This window comes from Zingiber officinale, chromosome 1B (genome assembly GCF_018446385.1).
Source record: "Zingiber officinale cultivar Zhangliang chromosome 1B, Zo_v1.1, whole genome shotgun sequence".
NCBI lineage: Eukaryota > Viridiplantae > Streptophyta > Magnoliopsida > Zingiberales > Zingiberaceae > Zingiber > Zingiber officinale.
Genome location: NC_055986.1, coordinates 11,388,419 through 11,414,394, shown reverse-complemented (window position 1 = coordinate 11,414,394; position 25,976 = coordinate 11,388,419). Strand labels below are relative to the sequence as shown.

General features: G+C 38.6%; 1 protein-coding gene and 1 pseudogene across 1 annotated transcript; both read left to right on the top strand.

Annotated features, from left to right (window-relative positions):
- The window catches only part of LOC122027502, a 67,221-nt pseudogene extending 45,155 nt beyond the window's left edge, over window positions 1–22,066 (top strand).
- Window positions 22,067–23,074: 1,008 nt separating this feature from the next.
- On the top strand, window positions 23,075–25,909 carry LOC122050695 (sphingolipid delta(4)-desaturase DES1-like). The gene is made up of 2 exons (XM_042611582.1): window positions 23,075–23,345; window positions 24,819–25,909. The coding sequence occupies exons 1-2, from the start codon at window positions 23,181–23,183 to the stop codon at window positions 25,656–25,658; spliced, it is 1,005 nt and encodes a 334-aa protein (XP_042467516.1). The 5' UTR covers window positions 23,075–23,180; the 3' UTR covers window positions 25,659–25,909.
- The last annotated feature ends 67 nt before the right edge of the window (window positions 25,910–25,976 follow it).

Here is a 25,976-nt window from a genome sequence, read left to right as displayed (position 1 = left end):
AGATAGCTAGGTTGAGAATGCCCCCAAGAGGAGCTCATAAGGATTGTCATGTTAAACCCTGCAGGTGGACATGGTTCAGACCTTTGTACAAAATTTTTGTACAGTGGAACCGTTAGGTTTTCCGAGTAGCAACCAACAAGGCAATGATATTTTTCCAAAGATCACTTGCATTTGTGGTTTCACCTACACTTAACAAAATATTAGAAGGTAGTAAACTATGTAAAATTCTCATTACCTCCTTATCCGCCTCCGATTGCTCCCTTTGCTCTTTGGTCCAATATCAAGGTCGGACGCGTTTACCCTTCTTGTCAGTAGGAGCTTCAAATGGGTCACTCAAGACAACCCATTGGTTCCAATCCATTTGGAACAATGTCTCCAACCGCTTCCTCCAATAATTGAAGTCTTCTTTATCGTACGGAGGTGGAATTCGGATATCCCATCCGAGCGGTCCTTCGGACTCCATCTTCTTCTTCCTCTAGCTTCTTGCTCTCTTGGCGGTTAGTCCGTAGAAGAGCGCCCTCGCTCTGATACCAATTGTTGGGACCTTGACGTCCGCTAGAGGGGGGTGAATAGCGTCTCACCCAAATCGATCGCTTCCTATAATGTTAGTTCACAGCGAAAATACAAAAACAAATACTAACAAGAGAAAACAAACCTGATACGTTGATTTAACGTGGTTCGGAGATAAAACTCCTACTCCACGGTTGTCCGTAAGGTGGATGATCCCGATCCGTCGGTGGATGATTCCCCGGAAAATCTCTGGCTAGCTCAAGCTCCTTGTCGGTGGAGAAACCTCGCCACAAACACTTGAATACAAGCACACCGATCACACGAAGGCTTGGGAGACTCTAATAGGCTTTAACCAAGTCTATTTCGCCAACCATGCCCAAGCACCTCGAGCTCTATTAAATAGAGCTCGAGAGGAAAACACTAAGCTGTTTTCCCGCTACCAGTCGACTGGTGTATGTACCAGTCGACTGACCCTTTAAGTGAAGCCGACCGTTACCTAACGTTCGGCTACCAGTCGACTGCTACAGTGTACCAGTCGACTGCTATAGTACTGCTACAGTGCCACAACAGTACTACTACAGTGTCGCTACAGTGCTGCTACAGTAAATCCTAAAAAACACATAGAATTTTACCCTGAGTACAATCACTCAGCACTCGTCCTTGCCCGACCAACCTAGACCTAGCCTTCTAGCCTCCTCCATTAGGCTCGTGTCCCTCGGATGTCTCCCCATCCTTCACGTCTTACCTTCTGGAGCTTCCTTCGGCCTTGTCCATATTGTCGGGTCTTCCTTTGCTAAGAGGCTCCTCACCTCCGAGACTTCATCCATTGCCAAGTCACACTTGGACTTACGTTGCCAAGACTACATGCTTGGACTTACACCGCCAAGACTCATTCTTGGACTTTCCTCCTTTGCCAAGGTCACACTTGGGCTTTCCTTGTTGTACCTGTATCCTGCACACTCACAATGCATATCAAATACAACAATAAACCTAACTTAAACCTTTGCCCAAACATCAAAACCTAGGGCACCTAGATTGCTCTAACAATGTAAACCCTGCAGGTGGACTTAGTCCGACATGACGATAAGGTTGAGTGGTACTACTCTTGGAGCTAGATATTAATTAAGTGAGTTGTCAGTAACTCATTTAATTAGTGGGCATTCAATATCTTAAACACAGGGAGACTAACACACTCATAATAATAAGGAACCCATATTGTAATATGGGATTGGTGCGGTAGTACAATAATAACTCTTTAGTAGTATGAGTTATTATTGATGAACTTGAGTTGGGTGTTCGGGGCGAACAAGGGAAGCTCAAACTCATCGGGAGGTCAAAACCAATTCCTCCTCTCGGTCCCTATTGTAGCCTCTTATATAAAGCCTTATATCCACCAAAAGTCTAGCTTCTTAAGGCCCAAGTTAGTGTTGGTGTAGCGGGGCCGGTAAGAAGGGGTGAATTGCCTGCAAAATAAGATTATACCCTCCTCAAGGCTTTCAACTTTAAAATAATAGCAGCTATAAAAATGGTGAAATAACAGAAAACAAAGGGAGAACAGAGATTGACTTGGTTAAAACCAAAACGGTTGTTAATCCAAGGTGGTTGAACAGCTCCACTAGCAGTCTCCTTCACTGTAGGCGGAGAAGCCTTTTTACACTTAGAACGCTCACTAGTTGTTAGGAATTGATTACAAAGTTGATTACTTGAATGAATGAATATTTCCTAGCTCCAGGGGCCTTTAAATAGCTCCTGGAAATCCTATCTCAAAGGTTCAAGGCGCCTTTAACAAGGTCCAAGGTGCCTCTAACCAAGTCAAGCGAATAAAACTCTATCCGCGCTCAAACAGTCGAATTGACCAGCTTGGAGGCGCCTCAAGCTGTGTTGAAGGCGCCTCAAACTACTTGAGGCGCCTCCAACCAATATGAGGTGCCTCAGTCCAATGTGAGGCGCCTCAGACAAGTGTGAGGCGCCTCAGGACTATTTTCCAGCTCCTTTCCACTTCACTTTAGCTTCCGATGCTCTGATCTTTTGGGTGATCGCGACCAACCGGAATAAGGTTCACCCGAACCCAATTCCCGGCTTTCTCCTTGAGCAGGCTTCCGTCCCAGCTTTACGTCCCTCGAATGTCGCGCACGTTCTTCTCGCCCACCGGTGTATTCCTCCGTAGCTCTCTCGTCCTTCGGACGCACCGAGCCCGTCGACTCCCTTCCCGTGTCATCCTTCTCGCTAGCTGTGTCTTCCGCTCGACTTCCTGCGCTCCTAAGCTCCTACACACTTAGACACAGGGATCAAAAACAAACAGGACCTAACTAACTTGGTTGATCACATCAAAACAACCACGGGGTCCAACAATCTCCCCCTTTTTGATATGCATCAACACAAGTTTAAGTTAGGGTAACAACAGACTAGTAGTAATTTAAAGAAATTACAAAACTAATATTTAAAGTCTAAATTTGTAATTAAACTAAATTTCAACAAGCATAAAATTTAGTTCTGATACTAAATGTTGAAAAACATAAAAAAAAATTAACCAAAGTTAGTTTTAATTCCCCCTAAACTTAACTTGTACCTATTTCTCCCCCTTTGATCACAGCAAAAACGGGGTACAAGATATTTCAAAATAAATTCTAAGTTAATTATGAAGAGATTTGAAAAAGATTTTCTAAAAAGTTTTAAGTTTATTGAAAAAAATTCTAAGTCTTTAGAAAAACTTTCTAAGATTTTCCTTAAGTTTTTGCAAAAAAAAAAATTTAAGTTAAACCAAAAAAAAAAAAACTTTAGAAGACTTTTTAACTTAAGTAAAAATAGTTCTAGAGATTTTCCAAGTAAAAATTCTAAGGAAGAATATTTTCCTAAGTATGGTAAAAAATTTTTTAAAGCATTATCTAATTTTAATTTTAATGCTTTAATAAGAAGTTAATTAAACATTTCCTTTCAATATTTTGGCTTCCAGGTCGTGACGAGATACTAGGCCTTCTTGGTTATTGGAGCAACAACCACTTCCTTAGACAAAGCCTCAAAAGAAATTATCTGTTTAATTTTTCTTCTGAAAGCCTTAATTTTAAAAAAGATTATTCTAGAACGGATTTTGGAACCCAATAGAAGTTCCTTCCTACAGAGTTATTTAAAAACTTAGGGGGTATATAGTTTCTAGGAATTTTCCTAAGTTGTCCCTGATGTTTTCTAATGTACCAATTTAATTTTCCATAAATCCTTAGTTTCAATTTTGGAAATTTATTTAAGCATGCATTATTTCTCAATTTCTCAATTTCAATTTTTAATTTTTAATTTTCTATTATCATACATTTCTAGTGGGCATGCTTTTGCTAAGTTCAATTTTAATTCAGCATTTTCTTTTTCTAATTTTGCTAGATCTTTCGTAAGCAATTTGGTAAATTGAAAGGACTGATTAGGAGTGAGATCACGTACCTTACTTACCTTACTCGGTGATGCTCCCCCTTTGTCGTAACTTTCTTCTTCTTCTGAGGTTCCTCCCCCTTCATCTATGCTCATCTCTGAGCTTGAGTCATCTTCAAAGAGATGGTTGGCCATCAGTGCTAATCCTGAGAAGGCTTCGACTTCTGATTCGGAGGATGAAGAATCGTCCCAAGTGACCTTCAGACTCTTGCGTGTAGAGGACGTTGGTCTTTGAGGCTTCTCCTTGTGTCTTTTCTTCAACTTAGGGCAGTCATCCTTGATGTGCCCTTCCTCATTGCAGTTGTAGCACCGGACTATCCTTTTGTTGCGCTGATGCTTCCTCGACTACGATTTAAATTTATTATTTTTAAGAAATTTATTGAAACGTCTTACCAGTAGCGCCGCTTCAGTTTCATCGATTGACGCTTTGGAGTCGGGATCGTCCTTTTCAGCTTGTAGAGCAATGTTGAGGTTCGACTTTACTACTTGTTTAGGCTCTGCAAGTCGAGACTCGTGAAGTTTGAAGGTAGAAAATAAACTTTCTAGACTACTTACCTCAAAGTCCTTAGAAATGTAGTAAGCATCTACTAAGGACGCCCACTCTGGAGTCCTTCGGAAGGCGTTTAGTACATACCGGATGGAATCTCGGTTTGTTACTGTTTCGCCGAGATTTGTCAGTTGCATTATCAGCTCCTTGATCCTCGCTTGGAGTTGCGCAACCTTCTCGCCGTTGTTCATCCGAAGATTTGTTAGTTGTGTCCGGAGGACGTAGCGCTTTGCTAGCTTCGCTTCTGAGGTGCCCTCGTGGAGCTCCAGGAATTTATCCCAGAGGTCTTTGGCGGAGTCGTACCTTCCGATCCGACTTACCTCCTGGGGTGGCAAAACGCTGAGTAGGTGATATTCCGCCTTTCCATTGGCCATGAAATCGGCCTGCTCCTTCTTCGTCCAGTTGAATTCTTCTTTTTCTTTTAGCGCTGCATATCCATATTTCATTATTAAAAGTATATCAAATTAAATTTTAAAAAATACCTCTATTTTTCGCTTCCAAGTAGCGAAGTCTCCGTCGAACTTCGGGAGATGAATGTGTTGGTGCGTTAGCACTAACGGTCTAACTCAGTTTTGATGAATGACAAATTAGGTTAAGTTAGGTTTGTCGTGATCTAACACTCTGACCGAGTGTGCAGGATAAGTTCAGACAGGTCGACGGGCTGACCGGATATCTGGCACGAAGTTCAAGCGGGTCGACGGGCTAACCGGACGCTTGGCGAGAAGTCCATCTAGGTCGACGGGTTGATCGGATAGCTGGCGAGAAGTCCAAGCGGGTCAACGGGCTGACCGGACGCTTGGCGAGAAGTCCAGCTAGGTCGACGGGCTGACCGGATAGCTGGCGAGAAGTCCAGACGGGTCGAAGGGCTGATCGGACGTCTGGCAGGTGAGTAAAGGTAAGTCCTGGAAGGGAGTGACTGTGAGGACGTGTTCCCGGGAAGGGAACAGTAGGCGTCGATCTGACTTAGATCCATTTCGGATATCTAAGTCGAGATCGTGACTAGATTCCGGTCTCGGAAAGACGGAATCTAAGTCATACTCTTTATGCTAAACTTATAAACTGTGCTAATACGTTGTTTTGCAGGAAAGACTTGCAAGAGTAGAGGTCAAGTCCTTCTCCTGTCTAAGGAAGAATATTTTCCTAAGTATGGTAAAAATTTTTTTAAAGCATTATCTAATTTTAATTTTAATGCTTTAATAAGAAGTTAATTAAACATTTCCTTTCAATATTTTGGCTTCCAGGTCGTGGCGAGGTACTAGGCCTTCTTGGTTATTAGAGCAACAACCACTTCCTTAGACAAAGCCTCAAAAGAAATTATCTGTTTAATTTTTCTTCTGAAAGCCTTAATTTTAAAAAAGATTATTTTAGAACGGATTTTGGAACCCGATAGAGGTTCCTTCCTACAGAGTTATTTAAAAACTTAGGGGTTATATAGTTTCTAGGAATTTTCCTAAGTTGTCCCTGATATTTTCTAATGTACCAATTTAATTTTCCATAAATCCTTAGTTTAAATTTTGGAAATTTATTTAAGCATGCATTATTTCTCAATTTCAATTTTTAATTTTTAATTTTCTATTATCATACATTTCTAGTGGGCATGTTTTTGCTAAGTTCAATTTTAATTCAGCATTTTCTTTTTCTAATTTTGCTAGATCTTTCGTAAGTAATTTGATAAATTGAAAGGACTGATTATAGGAGTGAGATCACGTACCTTACTTACCTTACTTGGTGATGCTCCCCCTTCGTCGCAACTTTCTTCTTCTTCTGAGGTTCCTCCCCCTTCATCTATGCTCATCTCTGAGCTTGAGTCATCTTCAAAGAGATGGTTGGCCATCAGTGCTAATCCTGAGAAGGCTTCGACTTCTGATTCGGAGTATGAAGAATCGTCCCAAGTGACCTTCAGACTCTTGCGTGTAGAGGACGTCGGTCTTTGAGGCTTCTCCTTGTGTCTTTTCTTCAACTTGGGGCAGTCATCCTTGATGTGCCCTTCCTCATTGCAGTTGTAGCACCGGACTATCCTTTTGTTGCGCTGATGCTTCCTCGACTACGATTTAAATTTATTATTTTTAAGAAATTTATTGAAACGTCTTACCAGTAGCGCCGCTTCAGTTTCATCGATTGACGCTTCAGAGTCGGGATCGTCCTTTTCAGCTTGTAGAGCAATGTTGAGGTTCGACTTTACTACTTGTTTAGGCTCTGCAAGTTGAGACTCGTGAAGTTTGAAGGTAGAAAATAAACTTTCTAGACTACTTACCTCAAAGTCCTTAGAAATGTAGTAAGCATCTACTAAAGACGCCCACTCTGGAGTCCTTGGGAAGGTGTTTAGTGCATACCGGATGGAATCTCGATTTGTTACTGTTTCGTCGAGATTTGTCAGTTGCATTATCAGCTCTTTGATCCTCGCTTGGAGTTGCGCAACCTTCTCGCCGTTGTTCATCCGAAGATTTGTTAGTTGTGTCCGGAGGACGTAGCGCTTTGCTAGCTTCGCTTCTGAGGTGCCCTCGTGGAGCTCCAGGAATTTATCCCAGAGGTCTTTGGCGGAGTCGTACCTTCCGATCCGACTTACCTCCTGGGGCGGCAAAACGCTGAGTAGGTGATATTCCGCCTTTCCATTGGCCACGAAATCGGCCTGCTCCTTCTTCGTCCAGTTGAATTCTTCTTTTTCTTTTAGCCCTGCATATCCATATTTCATTATTAAAAGTATATCAAATTCAATTTTAAAAAATACCTCCATTTTTTGCTTCCAAGTAGCGAAGTCTCCGTCGAACTTCGAGAGATGAATGTGTTGGTGCGTTAGCACTAACGGTCTAACTCAGGTTTTGATGAATGACAAATTAGGTTAAGTTAGGTTTGTCGTGATCTAACACTCTGACCGAGTGTCCAGGATAAGTCCAGACAGGTCGACGGGCTGACCGGATATCTGGCACGAAGTTCAAGCGGGTCGACGGGCTAACCGGACGCTTGGTGAGAAGTCCAGCTAGGTCGACTGGTTGATCGGATAGCTGGCGAGAAGTCCAAGCGGGTCGACGGGCTGACCGGACGCTTGGCAAGAAGTCCAGCTAGGTCGACGGGCTAACAGGATAGCTGGCGAGAAGTCCAGACAGGTCGAAGGGCTGATCGGACGTCTGGCAGGTGAGTAAAGGTAAGTTTTGGAAGGGAGTGACTGTGAGGATGTGTTCCCAGGAAGGGAACAGTAGGCGTCGATCTGGCTTAGATCCATTTCGGATATCTAAGTCGAGATCGTGACTAGATTCTGGTCTCGGAAAGATGGAATCTAAGTCATACTCTTTATGCTAAACTTATAAACTGTGCTAACCTTGTCTTGCAGGAAAGGGAACGTTGTTTTGCAAGACAGATTAACCTTGTCTTGCAGGAGAAGGACTTTTCTGGAGAAAGGAGGTCCAGGTGCCTGGAAGGGATCCAGACGCCCGGGAGGCAATGTTTATCCTATCACGTCGTCGTCACGTGGAGCTCGCTGGTTGGACCTGCCACGTCTCACCAGGGCGCTCGGAAGGGATCTGGGGCGCCCCGAGCCTCATATAAAAGAAGGGTCAGGGGTGGAGCTCAATACAACTGTTGGTTGCTACTCGGAAAACCTAGAGGTTCCACTGTACAAAAATTTTGTACAAAGGTCTGAACCTTTTCCTAGCTACCATGTGTTCTTTTAAATTAAATTTTGGATCGCCTGCGGAACTTAACACGTTTGATCCAAAACTTAATCTATTTGTTCTTTTAGGTTTTGACTTGGATCTCCTGCGAAACTTAACACGTTCGACCCAAATCACCTTAAGTTATTAATTCCATTAAATATTAATTTCCATAATTGGTTCCCAGTACTGACGTGGCGAGGCACATGGCCTTCTTGGATATGGGAGCAACCACCACCGACTAGACAAAACCTTTTATAGAAATCTAATATTTAATTTCCTAAAATAACTTTAGGTTAACCAAAAAGAACAATCAAATCACAAGGAAAAATAAAACAAAAGAACACAACTTCGAAAAACATATTCGAAATACTAGAATCGTAAGCCTCTTGTATTTGGTATTATTTCCAAAAATAACTAGTATGATGCGGAAAGGAAAAATACTACTTATACCTTTTAGAAAGACCTCTTGATCTTCTATCGTATTCCTCTTCTAACCTCGGACATTGTGTGGGCAACGATCTTCCGAGATGAGAACCACCAAGCACCTTCTTCTTCCTTGCAAGTTTCGGCCATCAAAACATCTTCTAGGATGAAGAGGTTCGGCCACCACCACCATGCTCCAAGGGATGCTAGAAAAGAGGCTTCTTTTCTCTCCTTCTTCTCCTTCTTAGATCCGGCCACCACCAGCTATCTCCACCATGAGAAGGTTTCGGCCACACAAAGGAGAGGAGAGGAAAGAAAGGGCCGGCCACACCCAAGGAGAAAAGAGAGGAAAAATAGAATAGAGTACTTTCCTTGAAGCCTCCTCTATCCCCTCTTTTATAATCCTTGGTCTTGGCAAATAAGGAAAATTTAATAAAACCTTCCTTAATTCTTTTTCCATTGAAAAGGAAAGTTTATTTAATTAAAAATAATTTTTCTTTTCAATTTTGCAATGGCCGGCCACACCAAGAAATCTCCAAGCAAATAAAATTTTAAACACCAATTAAAACTTCCTTATTTGCTTCCGGAAATTTATAAAAATTTCTCCAATAATTTAATCCCTTCATGATTGGTTTATAAAAAGGAAATTTAATAAATTAAAATATTTCTTTTAAACATGTGGATAAAAAGAAAGTTATCTCTAAAAATTAAAATCTCTTTTAATCTACAAATAAGGAAAGATATCAAATCTTTTCTCAATCTTTTGTAGAAACTAATAAAAGAGAATTATTAATTTTTAAACTTTCTTTTAAATCATGAACATGGTTAAAAAGGAAAGTTTTCTTAAAATTTAAAATCCTCCTTTAATCAACAAATAAGGAAAGATTTCAAATTTTAAACTCTCTTTTAAACATGTAGATGATTTACAAATAAGGAAAGTTTTTACCAAAAATTAAAACCATCCTTTTAAACTACAAATAAGGAAAGAGATTAATCTCTTCTCTTAATCTTTTGTAGAAAACTATAAAAGAAAATTTTTAATTTTTAAACTCTCTTTTAAAATCATGATATCCACATAAGAAATAATTTTAATAAAAATCCTTTTTAATATTCTAGTGGTCGGCCACCTAAGCTTGGGACCCAAGCTTTGGCCGGCCACCTACATGGCTCATCCACTTGGTCTTGGCCGGCCCTAGCTTGGGTTCCAAGCTAGCTTGGCCGGCCCCATTGGATGGGTAAAAAGGTGGGTATGCGGTGGGTATAAATCTCTATATACTAGAGGCTACGATAGGGACTGAGAGGAGGAATTGGTTTTGGTCTCTCGATGAAATTAAGCATCCCGTGTTCGCCCCGAACACACAACTTAATTTCATCAATAATAATTCATTCCACTAAAGAACTATTATTGAACTACCGCACCAATCCCAAATTACATTTTGGGCTCCTTCTTATTATGAGTGTGTTAGTCTCCCTGTGTTTAAGATAACAAATGTCCACTAATTAAGTAAGTTACTAACAACTCGCTTAATTAATATATAGCTCCAAGAGTAGTACCACTCAACTTCATCGTCATGTCGGACTAAGTCCACCTGCAGGGTTTAACATGACAATCCTTATGAGCTCTTCTTGGGGACATTCTCAACCTAGATCACTAGGACACAGTTTCCTTCTATAATCAACAACACACACTATAAGTGATATCATTTCCCAACTTATCGGGCTTATTGATTTATCGAACTAAATCTCACCCATTGATAAATTAAAGAAATAAAGATCAAATATATGTGCTTGTTATTATATTAGGATTAAGAGCACACACTTCCATAATAACTGAGGTCTTTGTTCCTTTATAAAGTCAGTATAAAAGGAACGACCTCTAATGGTCCTACTCAATACACTCTAAGTGTACTAGTGTAATTATATAGTTAAGATAAACTAATACCTAATTACACTACGACCTTCCAATGGTTTGTTCCTTTCCATCTTGGTCGTGAGCTACTGTTTATAATTTATAAGGAACCGATAACATGATCTTCTGTATGTGACACCACACACCATGTTATCTACAATATAAATTAATTGAGCAACTACATTTATCATAAATGTAGACATTTGACCAATGTGATTCTTATTTCTAGATAAATGTTTATACCAAAAGCTAGACTTTTAGTATACACTCTAACAACAACAACTTTGAATTGAAGAACTCGCTCTCCTGTGCTCCTGCGACGCTACAAAGCTCCGACAAACGTGCTGCTTCTTTTTTCTAAGTCTCTTATTTTGTCGGTATTGCTTTAATTTTTTCATTAGCATTTTCTGTACTTAGTTTGTAATAACTTTTGAACTGCTAGTGAATTGCCCATCGAAAGCACTCTTGTGTGCGGGCCTTGGAGTAGGAGTCGCCAAAGGCTCCGAACCAAGTAAATCCTTGCGTTTTCGTTGGCTTGTTCTTTTCTTTTCCGCTGCGCTTACTCTTATCGACGAATTTTTTATAATCGATACTCATCCCCCCTCTATCGAACGATCACGGTCCAACAGAATGTTCGCGCCGGCCATCGTCCTTATCTTTGTGCTTCAGTCGGCGGTTAGTCCTTCTGAGGCTGTCGGGCTCTGATACCACTTGTTGGTGCAGCGGGGCCGGTAAGAGAGGGGTAAATTGCCTGCAAAATAAAATTATACCCTCCTCAAGGCTTTCAACTTTAAAATAATAGCAGCTATAAAAATGATGAAATAACAGAATAGAAAGGGAGACCAGAGATTGACTTGGTTATAACCAAGGCGGTTGTTAATCCAAGGCGGTTGAACAGCTCCACTAGTAGAGTCTCCTTCAATGTAGGTGGAGAAGCTTTTTTATACTTAGAACGCTCACTAGTTGTTAGGAATTCATTACAAAGTTGATTGCTTGAATGAATGGATATTTCCTAGCTCCAGGGGCCTTTAAATAACTCTTGGAAATCCTATCTCGAAGGTTCAAGGCACCTCTAACAAGATCCAAGGCGCCTCTAACCAAGTTAATCGGATAAAACTCTATCCGCGCTCAAACGGTCGAGTTGACCAGCTTGGAGGCGTCTCAAGCTGTGTTGAAGGCGCCTCAAACTGCTTGAGGCACCTCCAAGCAGTATGAGGCGCCTCAGTCCAGTGTGAGGCACCTCAAATAAGTGTGAGGCGCCTCAGGACTGTTTTCCAGCTCCTTTCCACTTCGCTTTAGCTTCCAATGCTCCGATCTTTTGGGTGATCGCGGCCAATCGGAATAGGGCTCACCCGAACCCAATTCTCGACCTTCTCCTCGAGCAGACTTCCGTCCCAGCTTTACGTCCCTAGAATGTCCCGCACATTCTTCTTGCCCACCGGTGTACTCTTCCGCAGCTCTCTCGTCCTTCGGACGCACCAATCCCGTCGGCTCCCTTCCCGGGCCGTCCTTCTCGCTAGTTGAGTCTTCCGCTCGACTTCCTGCGCTCTTAAACTCCTGCACACTTAGACACAAGGATAAAAAATGAACATGACCTAATTAACTTAGTTGATCACATCAAAACAACCACGGGGTCCAACAGTTAGGGCCGGCCAAGCCTTGCTTGGAGACCAAGCAAGGGTCCGGCCAAGCTAAGCTTGGAGCCCAAGCTAGGGCCGACCAAGCCTTGCTTAGTGCCCAAGTAAGTGGCCGACCACATAATGAAGAGAAGGAAATTTTATTTTGTAAAATCTTTCCTTTTATAGAGATCTATAAAAAGGATTTTAAAAGATGATTTTAATATAAAACTTTCCTTTTTTAGATCGGTCATAAAAGGAAATAAAAGAAAGTTTTAATTTTGTTAAAAACTTTCCTTTTATGTTGGTTTTAAAAGAGAGTTTTAAATTTTAAAATCTTTCCTTTTATAAATTTCTGCAAAGGTATAAAAGAGAGATTTGAAATCTTTCCTTATTTGTAGTTATCTATAATGTGAAAGAAAGATTTTAATTTTTGATAAAACTTTCCTTTTGTAACCATGTTTTATTTTAAATCTTATCTTTTATAGATATCCATAAAAGGATTTAAAAGAGAGAGATTTTAATTTATAAAATATTCCTTTTATAACTATCCACAAAAGGGATTTTAAAAGAGAGATTTTAATTTTGTTTAAAATCTTTCCTTGCTTGGAAAATAAACAAGTGGTCGGCCATGTCATAGGAGAAAAGAAAGTTTTATTTTTGCTACAAAACTTTCCTTTTTTGCCAAGACCAAGGAATATAAAAGAAGAGGAGAGGGTGCCTCACCTAACAACACATCTATTATTCCTCTCCTTTCTTCCTTGGTGGTGGCCGACCCTCTTCTTCCCCTATTCTTCTTCCTTGGTGACCGGTGGCATCTCATCTCTAGGAGTTGTTGGTGGCGGGATCTTGTTAGAGGAAAAAGAAGAGATATGAGACATTGTTTCTTAGCATCCCTTGGAGCTTGGTTGGTGGCCGAAGTTCTTCATCTCTAGTAGATTGTTGGTGGCCGAAACTTGCAAGGAAGAAGAAGGCTTGGGTGGATTCTCATCTTGGTAGATCGTCGCCCACACGACGTCCGAGATAAGAAGAGGAATACAATAGAAGATCAAGAGGTCTATAAGCTATGAAAGGTATAACTAGTTATAAGTTTCCGCATCATAACTAGTGCATCTTTTTGTATAGATCTTGTAAAACCAAACACAAGAGGTTATCGGTTTTTAATTATCGTTTTTGTTATCGATTTTATGTTTTCGATTTCATGTTTTGATAATGTATTTCTATTGAGGTCTTTGTAGTTAAACCTAGTTTACTGTGAGAAGTTTAAATATTCAATTTCTTCGAAAGGCTTTGTCTAGGCAGTGGTAGATGATCTCATACCCAAGAAAGCCTAGTGTCTCGCCACGTTTGACCTGGAAGCCGATCCCGGAAATAGATATTTGATTAACTTCTGTGATATGATTTAACTTAGGAAGATCATATCGGTTGAACTTGAAGTAAGAATGTTAAGTTTCGTTCCCAATTCAAGTTTAACTTCTAAAGCGAAAATTTGGATTAATAATGTTAAGCATCATTTGCAATCCAAATTTAACTTTAGTAGAACACATGGGTAGCTAGGATAGTTCTATGCTTGTACAAATTTTTATACAGGGGAACTAGGACGGTATTCCGAGTAGCAACCAACAATTGGTATCAGAGCTATGTTTTAACCTCTGTGTGTTTAGTTTTAGTTAATTATGCACATGTCATACATATTTTAGGCAGGATAATAGTAGGATGTGCAAATAGATTAATTCTGTGATTGTAGGCTCCAACTATTATGACCTATTGTGATTGTGTGTGATTGGACCATCGAACATGTCGAAGGCATTTGATGTGTGTGTGTATGATTGTATTTATTAAATACAGCAGGAGCTGTATTAGTTTTAGGATTTTACTTTTTGTTCGATCTAGATTACATGTACATTCCTTCGTGGAATATAGGATCGATAAATATAAAATTTTATTTTTTTCGCGGATCGTATCCTTGCGAGGCGTGGTACTATTTGAGGACCAGAGGCACATCAGAAAAAGAAACAGGATAGATATGACAACTAGACCCGATGGCGGTGTCTAAAGATGGCAGCAGCTAGGGTTGACAGCACACGGAGGATAGTGATGGAAAAAGACCATAATAGTTGGAAAATTATTTTTCCATATTTATTGCTTTTATTTGCTGTGATGTGTGTGTGTGTATGATAAAATCCTCATCTTAAATAACTAAATGGGAGAGAGATTTATAAATAAATTCCACGATCTCTATTACTGGTTTGTAAGTGATGCAACAAACTTACGTGTTGGTTCTGAGTGCCTCCCTCCACATCGGATGAGTTTGTTTGCGGATCACTAGATCAAATTTCCTTTATGGATGGTTACAGGAAATTATTTAGGAGCGTGTGATCTTCTCTAACTGAAAGGGCATAATCCTATTTAATGGACTAAGTATCAAGTAATGATAAACACTTAGGCGCATTTAATAGTATCCTCCCCAACGGAGTCACTGCTATTATTTGCGTGATCGAAGAAAAACCAACCATTAATTTATCATAAAGCTAGGTAAAACGTCCTCTTACAAATGTTTGAATTTGTATACGTCCACACTATCGTGGCATACAAAATTCATGGTGTTTGAGGTAATTTTATTTGTCATAAAGTTAGGTTGACAAAATAAAATTAATGAGTAAAACCTCCTCTTACAAATAATTGAATTTATATACGTCCACACTATCGTGGCATACAAAATTCATGGTGTTTGAGGTAATTTAATGTTGACAAGATAATTAATGGGTAAGACCCTCCTCTTACAAATGTCTGAATTTGTATACGTCTACACTAACGTGACATACAAAATTCACGGTGTTTGAGGTGTTGGTGAATTTAAATGATATTGTTTTGAGGAATCAATATTATTTTAAATTCTAAAGTTTTGACCAAATATTTGATCAAAGACAGATCAACTATTAATTTTATTTGTCATAAAAATAGGTTGACAAGATAATAAAATTAATGGATAAAATCTCCTGTTACAAATGTTCGAATTTGTATACGTCCACACTAACGTGGCATACAAAATTCACAGGGATTTTGAGGTGTTGGTCTTGACCAAATATTTTTGTGATTCTTAGGATTTCAAATATTTTTCAATCCCCTAGATGTTAGAGAATACACTTACTAGTCTCAATTATAATGATTGGAAATAAAACTTGGACACTAAGGTGGACTGTCCTCTCAGAAATGAGAACAATTAAGGTGTATCTTATTCATTAGTTGTTGAAACATGTTTAGTGGTGTTATCTATTGATACCTAGTGTGTAGATACGGGAACCACTGATCATGTCTGTAATTCATTGCAGGGGTTCCAAGAAACCCGACAACTACATGAAGGAGAAATCACTGTTTACATGGGCAATGCTACAATAGTAGCAGCTGTTGTAGTGGGAGATGTTTATAGGAATAAAATATTAGTTTTGAGAAATTGTCTTTACGTACCAAGTTTTAGAAAGAACTTGATTTCAGTTTCTAAATTATACAAGGATGGATATTCTGACTATTTTGATAACAAAGGTGTTATCAAGAAAAATAGGGAAGATATCTGTTCTGGTATATTGGTTGACAATTTGTATACTCTAAATCCAATAACTCCCACGACGCAACAAATGAAAATTAATAACACATCTTCTAATTCTAATACGAGAAAGCAACCTTCAGAAATGAACTAAACATATCTTTGGCATCTAAGGCACGGTCATATTAACTTAAGTAGGATTCAAAGGTTAATAGCTGATGGACTTTTGAGTTCATTGGTGGTGGAAAATTTTCCAACCTACGAATCTTGCTTGGAAGGAAAAATGACCAAGAGACCTTTTAAGGCCAAGGGGTATAGAGCCAAAGATGTGTTGGAATTTGTTCATTCTGATTTGTACCTATGACTATCCAGGCAAGAGGTGATTTCGAATATTTTGTCTCTTTTATAGATAACTATTCGAGATACGAGTACTTTTACTTGATGCGCCGCAAGTCTAAGTGCTTTGATAAATTCAAAGAGTACAAGGCTGATGTGGAGAAACGTCATAGTAAAAGTATCAAGATACTACGGTCTGATCATGGTAAAAAGTACCTCTTAGGACAGTTTAGGAGTTACTTATCAGAGGCCAAGATTCAATTCCAATTGTCTGCACCTGGTACACCCCAACAGAATGGTGTGGTAAAAAGAAAGAATAGGACTCTTATGGAAATGGTTAGATCAATGATGAGTTATTCAGAATTACCAAATTCGTTTTGGGGATATACTCTGGAAACGGCAGTGAACATACCTTCTAAGTCAGTACCCTATACTCCCATAGAATTGTGAAATGGGCGTAAGCCTACTCTAAAGTATATTCAGATTTGGGATAGTCCAACACATGTACTGAAGGGAGACACTGATAAGTTGGAATTACGAACAGGAGTTCACTTGTTTGTGGGTTATCCTAGAAAAACGAAAGGAGGTTTATAATCCTAAAAATCAGAAGGTCATTGTTAGCACTAATACCCGATTTTTAGAAGAGGACTATGTTATGAACCACAAGTCTATGAGAAAAATTGTTCTTAAGAAAATTAAAGAAGACACGTCTAAACTAATACCAACTGTACAAGATGAGATACCACAAGAAACTGCAACACGTGTCACAAATGATGCACAATTATAAACAGTGTCATGTCATAGTGGGAGGGATGCTCTACAAATTGGTAGATTCATGTTTTTGGGTGAGTCTTGGACTTGATCCCTAGTGAACATGAACCTGATTCCTGCACATATGATGAAGCACTCCAAGATAAAGATGCAGCATCTTGGCAAAGTGCAATAAACTCTGAAATAGAATCTATGTATTCTAACAAAGTCTGGGAGCTAGTAGAACCATCAAATAGTGTAAAACCTATTGGATGTAAATAGATCTACAAAAGGAAAAGCAGGACGGACGGGAAGGTGGAAACCTTCAAAGCAAGGCTTGTTGCGAAGGGGTATCCTCAGAAAGAGAGAATCAATTATGAGGAAACGTTTTCACCAGTAGCTATGCTTAAGTCTATCCGAATACCCTTATCTATTGCTGTTCATATAGATTATGAGGTTTGACAAATGGATGTCAAGACAACTTTCCTTAACGGAAGTCTTGAAGAAAACATCCATATGCAACAACCAGAGAAGTTTATTGCAAAGGGCAAAGAGCATCTTGTATGTAAACTCAATAGGTCTATTTATGGACTAAAGTAATCTTCAAGATCTTGGAATATCTAGTTTAATGAAGTAATCCAGTCTTATGGATTTATTCAGTGTCCGGATGAGTCTTGTGTATATAAGAAGTGTGACGGAAACATGGTGGTATTTCTTGTACTATACGTAGATGACATTTTGATAGTTGGCAACAATATCAAAGTGCTGTCAGAAGTAAGAGTATGGTTGTCCAAGCAATTCGATATGAAAGACTTGGGAGAATGCAGACATATTCTTGGGATCAAAGTAATAAGGGATCGCAAGAAAAGAATATTGTGCTTATCCCAAGCTTTATATATCAATACTATCCAAGCTCGTTTTAGCATGCAAAACTCCAAGAAAGGTTTTCCACCTTTTTGGCATAGAGTATCTTTATCTAAAAAGATATCTCCTAAGACATCAAAAGAGATAGAAGAAATGAAGGCAGTTCCTTATGCTTCAGCTGTAGGAAGCCTAATGTATGTTATGTTATGCACAAGAGTAGATATCTGTTTTGCCGTGGCCATGGTTAGCAGATATCAAAGTAATCCAGAACAGGGACATTGGACTGCCGTAAAGCATATATTAAAGTACCTGAGAAGGACTAGAGATTATATGCTGATTTACCAAGCAGATGACTTGCTCCCTGTGGGTTACACGGATTCAGATTTCCAATCAGATAAGGAAAATAATAAGTCAACCTTGGGGTTTTGTGTTTACTTTAGGAAGTGAAGCCATAATAGGGGAGGAGTGTTAAGCAAAAATGTATTTCAGACTCCACTATGGAAGCTGAGTATGTGGCAGCCTCTGAGGCAGCCATAGAAGCTGTATGGCTCAGTAACTTCATGATGGACTTAGATGTGATTCCTGGTTTGTCCAAAATTATTACAGTTTATTGTAATAATAAATGGTGCAGTAGCAAACTCGAAGGAACCACGAGCCCATAAGGCAAGTAAACACATTGAGCGCAAGTACCACCCTATACGAGACATCGTATAACGAGGAAAAGTTGTTGTCACCTAGATTGCATCAGATGATAACCTGGAAGATCCTTTCACTAAGACCCTTAAGGCAAGAGCTTTTGATGGGCATGTTGAGGGGTTGGGAATCAGATGTATGACAGGGTATATGGCAGCATAGTCTTTTAGTATAAGTGAGAGATTGTTAGAATGTATACTAAAAGTCTAGCTTTTTGTAAACATTTATTTGAAATAAGAATCACATTGGTCAAATGTCTACATTTATGCTAAGTGTAGTTGTTCAATTAATTTATATTGTAGATAACATAGTATGAGGAGACACACAGAAGTTCATGTTATCAATTCCTTATAAATTATAAATAGTTGCTCACAACCAAGATGGAATGGGGCAAACCATTGGAGTGGTTGTAGTGTAATTAGGTATCAGTTTACCTTGACTAATAAATTACACTAGTACACTATGAGTGTATTGAGCAGGACCATTTGAGGTAGTATCTTTTATACTGACTATATAAAAGAACAATACCTCTGTTATTATAAAGTGTGTACTCTTAATCATGATATAATAACAAGCACATATACTTAATATTTATTTCTTTAATTTATCAAAGGGTGTGATTTAGCTCGTTAAATCAATAGGCCCGATAAGTTGGGAAATGATATTATTTATATGGTGTATTGTTGATTATAAAATGAAACTGTGCCCTAGTAATGTAGGTTGATGATATCCCCTTGAGGAGCTCATAAGGATTGTCATGTAAACCCTGCAGGTGGACTAAGTCCGACATGACGATAAGGTTGAGTGGTACTACTCTTGGAGCTAGATATTGATTAAGTGAATTGTCAGTAACTCATTTAATTAGTGGACATTCAATATCTTAAACACAGGGAGACTAACACACTCATGATAAGTAGGATCCCATATAGTAATATGAGATTGGTACGGTAGTGCAATAATAACTCTTTAGTGGAATGAGATATTATTGATGAACTTGAGTTAGGTGTTCGGGGCGAACACGGGAAGCTCAAACTCATCGAGAGACCAAAACTAATTCCTCCTTTCGGTCCCTATTGTAGCCTCTTATATAAAGCCTTATATCCACCCAAAGTCTAGCTTCTTAAGGCTTAAGTTAGGGTCGGCCAAGCCTTTCTTGGAGACCAAGCAAGGGGCCGGCCAAGCTAAGCTTGGAGCCCAAGCTAGGGTTGGCCAAGCCTTGCTAGGTGCCCAAGCAAGTGGCCGACCACACCATCAAAAGAAGGAAGTTTTATTTTATAAAATCTTTCCTTTTATAGAGATCCATAAAAAGGATTTAAAAGGATGATTTTAATATAAAACTTTCCTTTTTTAGATCGGTCATAAAAGGAAATAAAAGGGAGTTTTTATTTTATTAAAATTTTTCCTTTTATGTTGATTTTAAAAGAGAGTTTTAAATTTTAAAATCTTTTCTTTTATAAATTTCTACAAAGGTATAAAAGAGAGATTTGAAATCTTTCCTTATTTGTAGTTATCTATAATATGAAAGAAAAATTTTAATTTTTGATAAAACTTTCCTTTTGCAACCATGTTTTATTTTAAATCTTATCTTTTATAGATATCCATAAAAGATTTAAAAGAGAAATATTTTAATTTATAAAACATTCCTTTTATAACTATCCACAAAAGGGATTTTAAAAGAGAGATTTTAATTTTGTTTAAAATCTTTCCTTGTTTGGAAAATAAACAAGTGGTCGGCCATGTCATAGGAGAAAATGAAGTTTTATTTTTGTTACAAAACTTTTCATTTTTTGCCAAGACCAAGGAATATTAAAGAAGAGGAGAAGGTGCCTCACCTAACAACACATCTATTATTCCTCTCCTTTCTTTCTTGGTGGTGGTCGACCCTCTTCTTCCCCTATTCTTCTTCCTTGGTGGTCGGCGACATCTCATCTCTAAGAGTTGTTGGTGGTCGGATCTTGTTAGAGGAAAAAAGAGAGATAGGAGGCATTGTTTCTTAGCATCCCTTGGAGCTTGGTTGGTGGCCGAAGTTCTTCATCTCTAGGAGATTGTTGGTGGCCGAAACTTGCAAGGAAGAAGAAGGCTTGGGTGGATTCTCGTCTTGGTAGATCGTCGCCCACACGACGTCCGAGATAAGAAGAGGAATATAATAGAAGATCAAGAGGTCTATAAGCTATGAAAGGTATAACTAGTTATAAGTTTTTGCATCATAACTAGTGCATCCTTTTGTATAGATCTTGTAAAACCAAACACAAGAGGTTATCGGTTTTTAATTATCGTTTTTGTTATCGATTTTATGTTTTCGATTTCATGTTTCGATAATGTGTTTCTATTGAGGTCTCTGTAGTTAAACCTAGTTTAATGTGAAAAGTTTAAATATCCGATTTTTTCGAAAGGCTTTATCTAGGCAGTGGTGGATGATCTCATACCAAAGAAGGCCTAGTGCCTCGCCACGTTTGACCTGGAAGCCGATCCCGGAATAGATATTTGATCAACTTCTGTAATATGGTTTAACTTAGGAAGATCACATTGGTTGAACTTGAAGTAAGAATGTTAAGTTTCGTTCCCAATTCAAGTTTAACTTCTAAAGGAAAATTTTGGATTAATAATGTTAAGTATTGTTTGCAATCCAAATTTAACTTTAGTAGAACACATGGGTAGTTATGATAGTTCTATGCTTGTACAAATTTTTGTACAGAGGAACTACGACGATATTCCGAGTAGCAACCAACAATTCGTGCGCGAATCAATAGGTTTAAAAAATTAGTATTCGTGCATGAATCAACTGATTTAATAATTGCTTCCGGTATTCGTACGTGAATCAACTCAACCAATAGTTATTTGCTGCATCACTAATGATGCAAACTTTTTTATAACCTTCAGAGTCGTTAATCTACATAGGCAATGGATCATTTACTTGTGACATTAGCTAGGTTTTGTAAGTTTATCCTTTTGAATTAAAGCTGTTAATTCATTTACAAAATGGCTTGTGCTAACTTTACCTTGTTGTTGCTAGCTTTAATATACTTATAGAACTATGGGCTTTGGTGTGTATGTTTCATATTTCAAGAACTTTATTCTAACTTTTGAAGAAGTAATCCAACAAGGAAATTGCGATGTCAACAATCAATATTTCTTTAGTTATTGAGTTACTTTTGTACTGACTTGGTTGATCCTCAGCATTTTTGTACTTTCAATTGATATGTTAAAAATCAAACAAAATGCCATCCTTCTCGAGGAGAAGGAAAAGAAGGAAAAAGAGCTGAGAAATGAGATCATTACTGAAGCTGAAGATTTCAAGAAAGCTTTCTATGAGAAAAGGAAATTAAACTGCGAAACTAGCAGGTCCAAAACAGAGAAAAGGAGGTACGTAGTGTTTTCTGTCTGCTCTCATGCCTTTTATCAGAAAAATATAATCTGAAGTTTCATTAAACAGCAGTTGTATCTGTCCAACCAGGAGAAGTTCCACTTAAATGCTGACCAACAATAATGGAAGCCCCTCATGAGATAGCCAACATCGAGAAGAGAAGGATACGAAGCCTCCAATTGTTTTGATTCAGGGACCAAAATCTGGAAAGCCCACTGTCTCACAAGGTTACGCCACATCTTGGTAAAGCTGAAACATAATCCGGCACCTCACATGAAATCCTCAACGTACCACCGGTTTCAGCTGAAGCCATAGATGCCAAAGATGGAGCTTCAGTTGCAGTGAAAGAGCCATCTTCACCTGCGAATGATGCCAAGGCTAGTTGCCCTTCAGCCTCGGTAAAGATAGAGACATCTAAAAAATTAATTGTGACAAAAGATTAATAAGTGTCTCCATCAACCCATCCCAAGATCAACACGGATCGAATAGAGACATCTAAACAACCAAGGCACCTGAGCTGGTGGCTACAGCCAAACATCGCTTTAACTACTTATGTCTTCAGATTAAGGACTTCATTTGAGTGACTATTAGTTTCATGCAGTCGTTACATAAACTTCATGGGTTGACCCACTACTGTGGCAAAAAACCGGTGAATATTCTTATCTAACGTCTCTATTAATTCGTCCCAAAACTAGGATAGAATAGGTAATTTATGGGGGTGGATCTTCTGGTCCATAAAGACTGGACCAATTCATGGTCCAACTTTTGTATTGTGGAGAGCAATGGCCCCTCACCTGTTAATAGATGGGGGTCATTGCTTTCCACCAATCCCCTTATCCCGGTTCAGAAGTGGATCAGGACAAGAAGACTAGAAGATCCACTCCCGTAAATTATAGTGACTAAAAAGGCAAGTGAAAGATGGAGTGAATTTATACGAATTATAGAAATTTACGTCATGTCAGTTCCGAGATTCGATCTTAAGATCTTATGTAACAATCAACTTGATATTTATCAACTCAGTTAAGTTCCTATGGGTAGGTTGACCAAGTTAATAGTTATATGGATGATTATTTGATCTGATGTAAAATATTTTGTTAGGTGTCTTACCTATAAAAAAAATATTTTATTAAGGTAAAATTTTTTCGTGATTTATTTCTTTTAGAGAATATGAAATCATATTGAAAGGGCCGTTAAGTGCAAAGAACCATTTATTATTTTGTTATTTATTCAATAGATAATCCGAAATACAGGAAATAATAATAATAATAATAATAATAATAATAATAATAATAATAATAATGTATTTACATTTGATTCTAAAAAAAAGTCGAGTATCACTTACTATTTTTATGAGTTTTGTTTATTTTAATGCCATAATTTGCTGGCATTAATTCGACGATGAATTCACTCCGTCTAAAAATAATCGTTCATCGCTATAAATTAATAGGCCAGACGAATGGAGAGGTCAAATTCCAAACCAAATAAAAACAAGTTCCTCCTCCCTCTCTCGAATCTCCTCCTTCTCTCTTCGTCCGGCCATTAGAGAGACACTCAGGGATGGGTGCGGGAGGAAATGCAGCGGACGCCGCGGAGGGAGTAATGGCTACGGATTTTTTCTGGTCGTACACGGACGAGCCCCACGCCTCGCGCAGAAAGGAGATCCTCGCCCGACACCCTCAGATCCGGGAGCTCTTCGGCCCCGATCCCTTCGCCTTCCTCAAGGTCTCCGCATTCTTCCCCTCTGCCGCTCTACGATCTTTGGATATTGCTCTCCTGTAGGTTTTTGTAGAGCAAAAATTAGATTTCGGAGGATTTTTTTTCCTTCTTCTTTGGAGTGCATTTTTCAACTTCACTGTGAGTTTTGTTTCGCTGACTTTATTCTTCTTTTAAATATGAGATTTTTCGCACGTTTATGTAGGTTGATTCCGATTTCAATTGAAGAATCTGTAGAAAGTTTTCTTTTTTCTCTCGCTTTACCAAACTTCTGTTTCTTACTATAAGAACTCCTACCTTACATAAGGAAAATCCGATTGCGATGTATTTTCTGTGGATTAGATTTGGTGATGCCTTTGCAACTACTTTGTTTGTCTCTTTATCCTATACGCTTTAGATCCGACTCCCGCTTCGTGCCGTTCTCCCAATTCCTATCTCCATAATCACAGCCTTTTATTAATCCATAAGATTTATGGCATTTTGCTCTGGAACTTCTGCATTCATATAATCCCACGATTTACTTACCTTGTAAAGAAACGACCGTTTGTTTGATACAATGATGACCCAGGATTGTCAGGGGCAGTTTTAATGTCGGACAGTTTTAACGTTTGAAAGGTCGCTATAGATAAACTTATCTACATGTTTGTTTCAGTACATTTATACAATGGAAATTGCAAACCTAAGGGGGTGGCTGCTACCATTAGTCTTCTCAGGTCTGCCTCTGGTTTTATGCTATGTTGAAAATTTGTGTGGCTACTGGCTTCTGCACAGTGTTTCTTTTCTAGATTCCTGTTTGTATCCAGCAAATTTTCGTCTTTCTTTCTTTTCTTCTCTACCTAATTTAGTTGTGTATCTATGATTTGCCTTTTCCTATCAAGCAATATCTGAGAGTTGAGCGGAAATTTGATTATCTTTTCATTACATGAACTTAGTTTTGGAATAGACATTCTTTGCCATATCAATACAGGTTCACTTTATCATTTCTGTCTCACTTATCGTCAGACTCTTTAGAATGTAAGTGATACATTTTGTTAAATCGAATAATTAGAGTTTATGGATTATTATTTTCTCACTTTCTCTTATCTTCATTCTTCAGTAAATTATCATGAAAAAGCTGAATGTTTTCAAATCATAAGTTAAGAGGGAACCACTTTACGTCTCATCGTGTATTAAATAACATGCTATTGTTCTTAGCATTCTTTTGTTTTATCAAAGCTTATGCCTTTTTTTCTTGTTAGATATTCTTTTTTTTTTTTATCTTAGCTTAATATTGTTACACCTGGTGCACTTTTCCTTCTTCCGTGCTCACTTGATAGCTTTTAAAATTTTATTTATTAATAAAGAACAATATTAGTATTATACTTATCAAAGCTGTTATCTTGGTGCATGTCTCATGGAATTCCTTTCATATTATTATGCATTGTCTTTAACATATTATGTTGAATTACTTCTTGGCACCTTTCTTTTGTCAAAAATTTGCAGATAAGTGCAGCTGTGCTTCTTCAGCTATGGACTGCAACATACCTTCACAATGCAAGCTGGCTCAAGATCCTAACAGTTGCATACTTCTTTGGTTCTTTCCTCAACCACAACCTATTTCTGGCCATTCATGAGCTCAGCCACAACCTAGCCTTCTCAACGCCATCCTACAACCGTTGGCTAGGGATTTTTGCCAACCTTCCAATTGGTGTTCCTATGTCTATCACATTCCAAAAGTATCATTTAGAGCACCACAGGTATCAAGGCGTTGACGGTATGGATATGGATATTCCTGGCCGCGTTGAGGCTCTTGCAGTCACCAATGCAGTCACCAAATCTATATGGGTTCTTTTACAACTTTTCTTCTATGCTTTACGACCACTCTTCCTTAAGCCCAAACCTCCTGGCTTATGGGAATTCACCAATTTGATAATCCAGCTTTCTCTCGATGCTTCCCTGGCATACTTCTGGGGAGGGAGATCCATTGCATATCTGATACTATCAACATTCGTTGGAGGAGGAATGCACCCAATGGCGGGTCATTTCATTTCTGAACATTATGTCTTCAACCCAGATCAGGAAACCTATTCCTACTATGGACCTCTGAATCTGATGACTTGGAGCGTGGGATATCACAATGAGCACCATGATTTCCCCAGAATCCCTGGTAACAGACTCTACAAGGTGAAGGAGATGGCACCAGAGTACTACGACAATCTGAAATCATACAAATCTTGGAGCCAGGTGATCTTCATGTACATAATGGACCGAACTGTCGGGCCCTTCAGCAGGATGAAGAGGAAGGCATCAAAGGGTACTGAAACAATCAAGAAAGAAGAGTAGGGCTTCTCTGAACGCAAACAACCTTGTTCTATTTCGGTTTTGGTTGTGAATCGTTTCATCCTTTATGATTGTTTTGGATTCAAAAATCAGTTTTTCTGCAGATCATTTATTTTTCTTTTCTTAGTCATTTTTGAAGCCCTGTACGACTTTGAATTAGTGTCAGCACAGTGCAGTCGCTTTTCATGTAGAACCCAAAGTGATGCTGCCAATAGTCAGTTTGGTTAAATAGAATGGACTATCTATGTGATTAATTAATGTGATCATTCTGTATTTCATTTGGAAAACTCAGGTGATTAAACATGAGCAATATACTTCGAG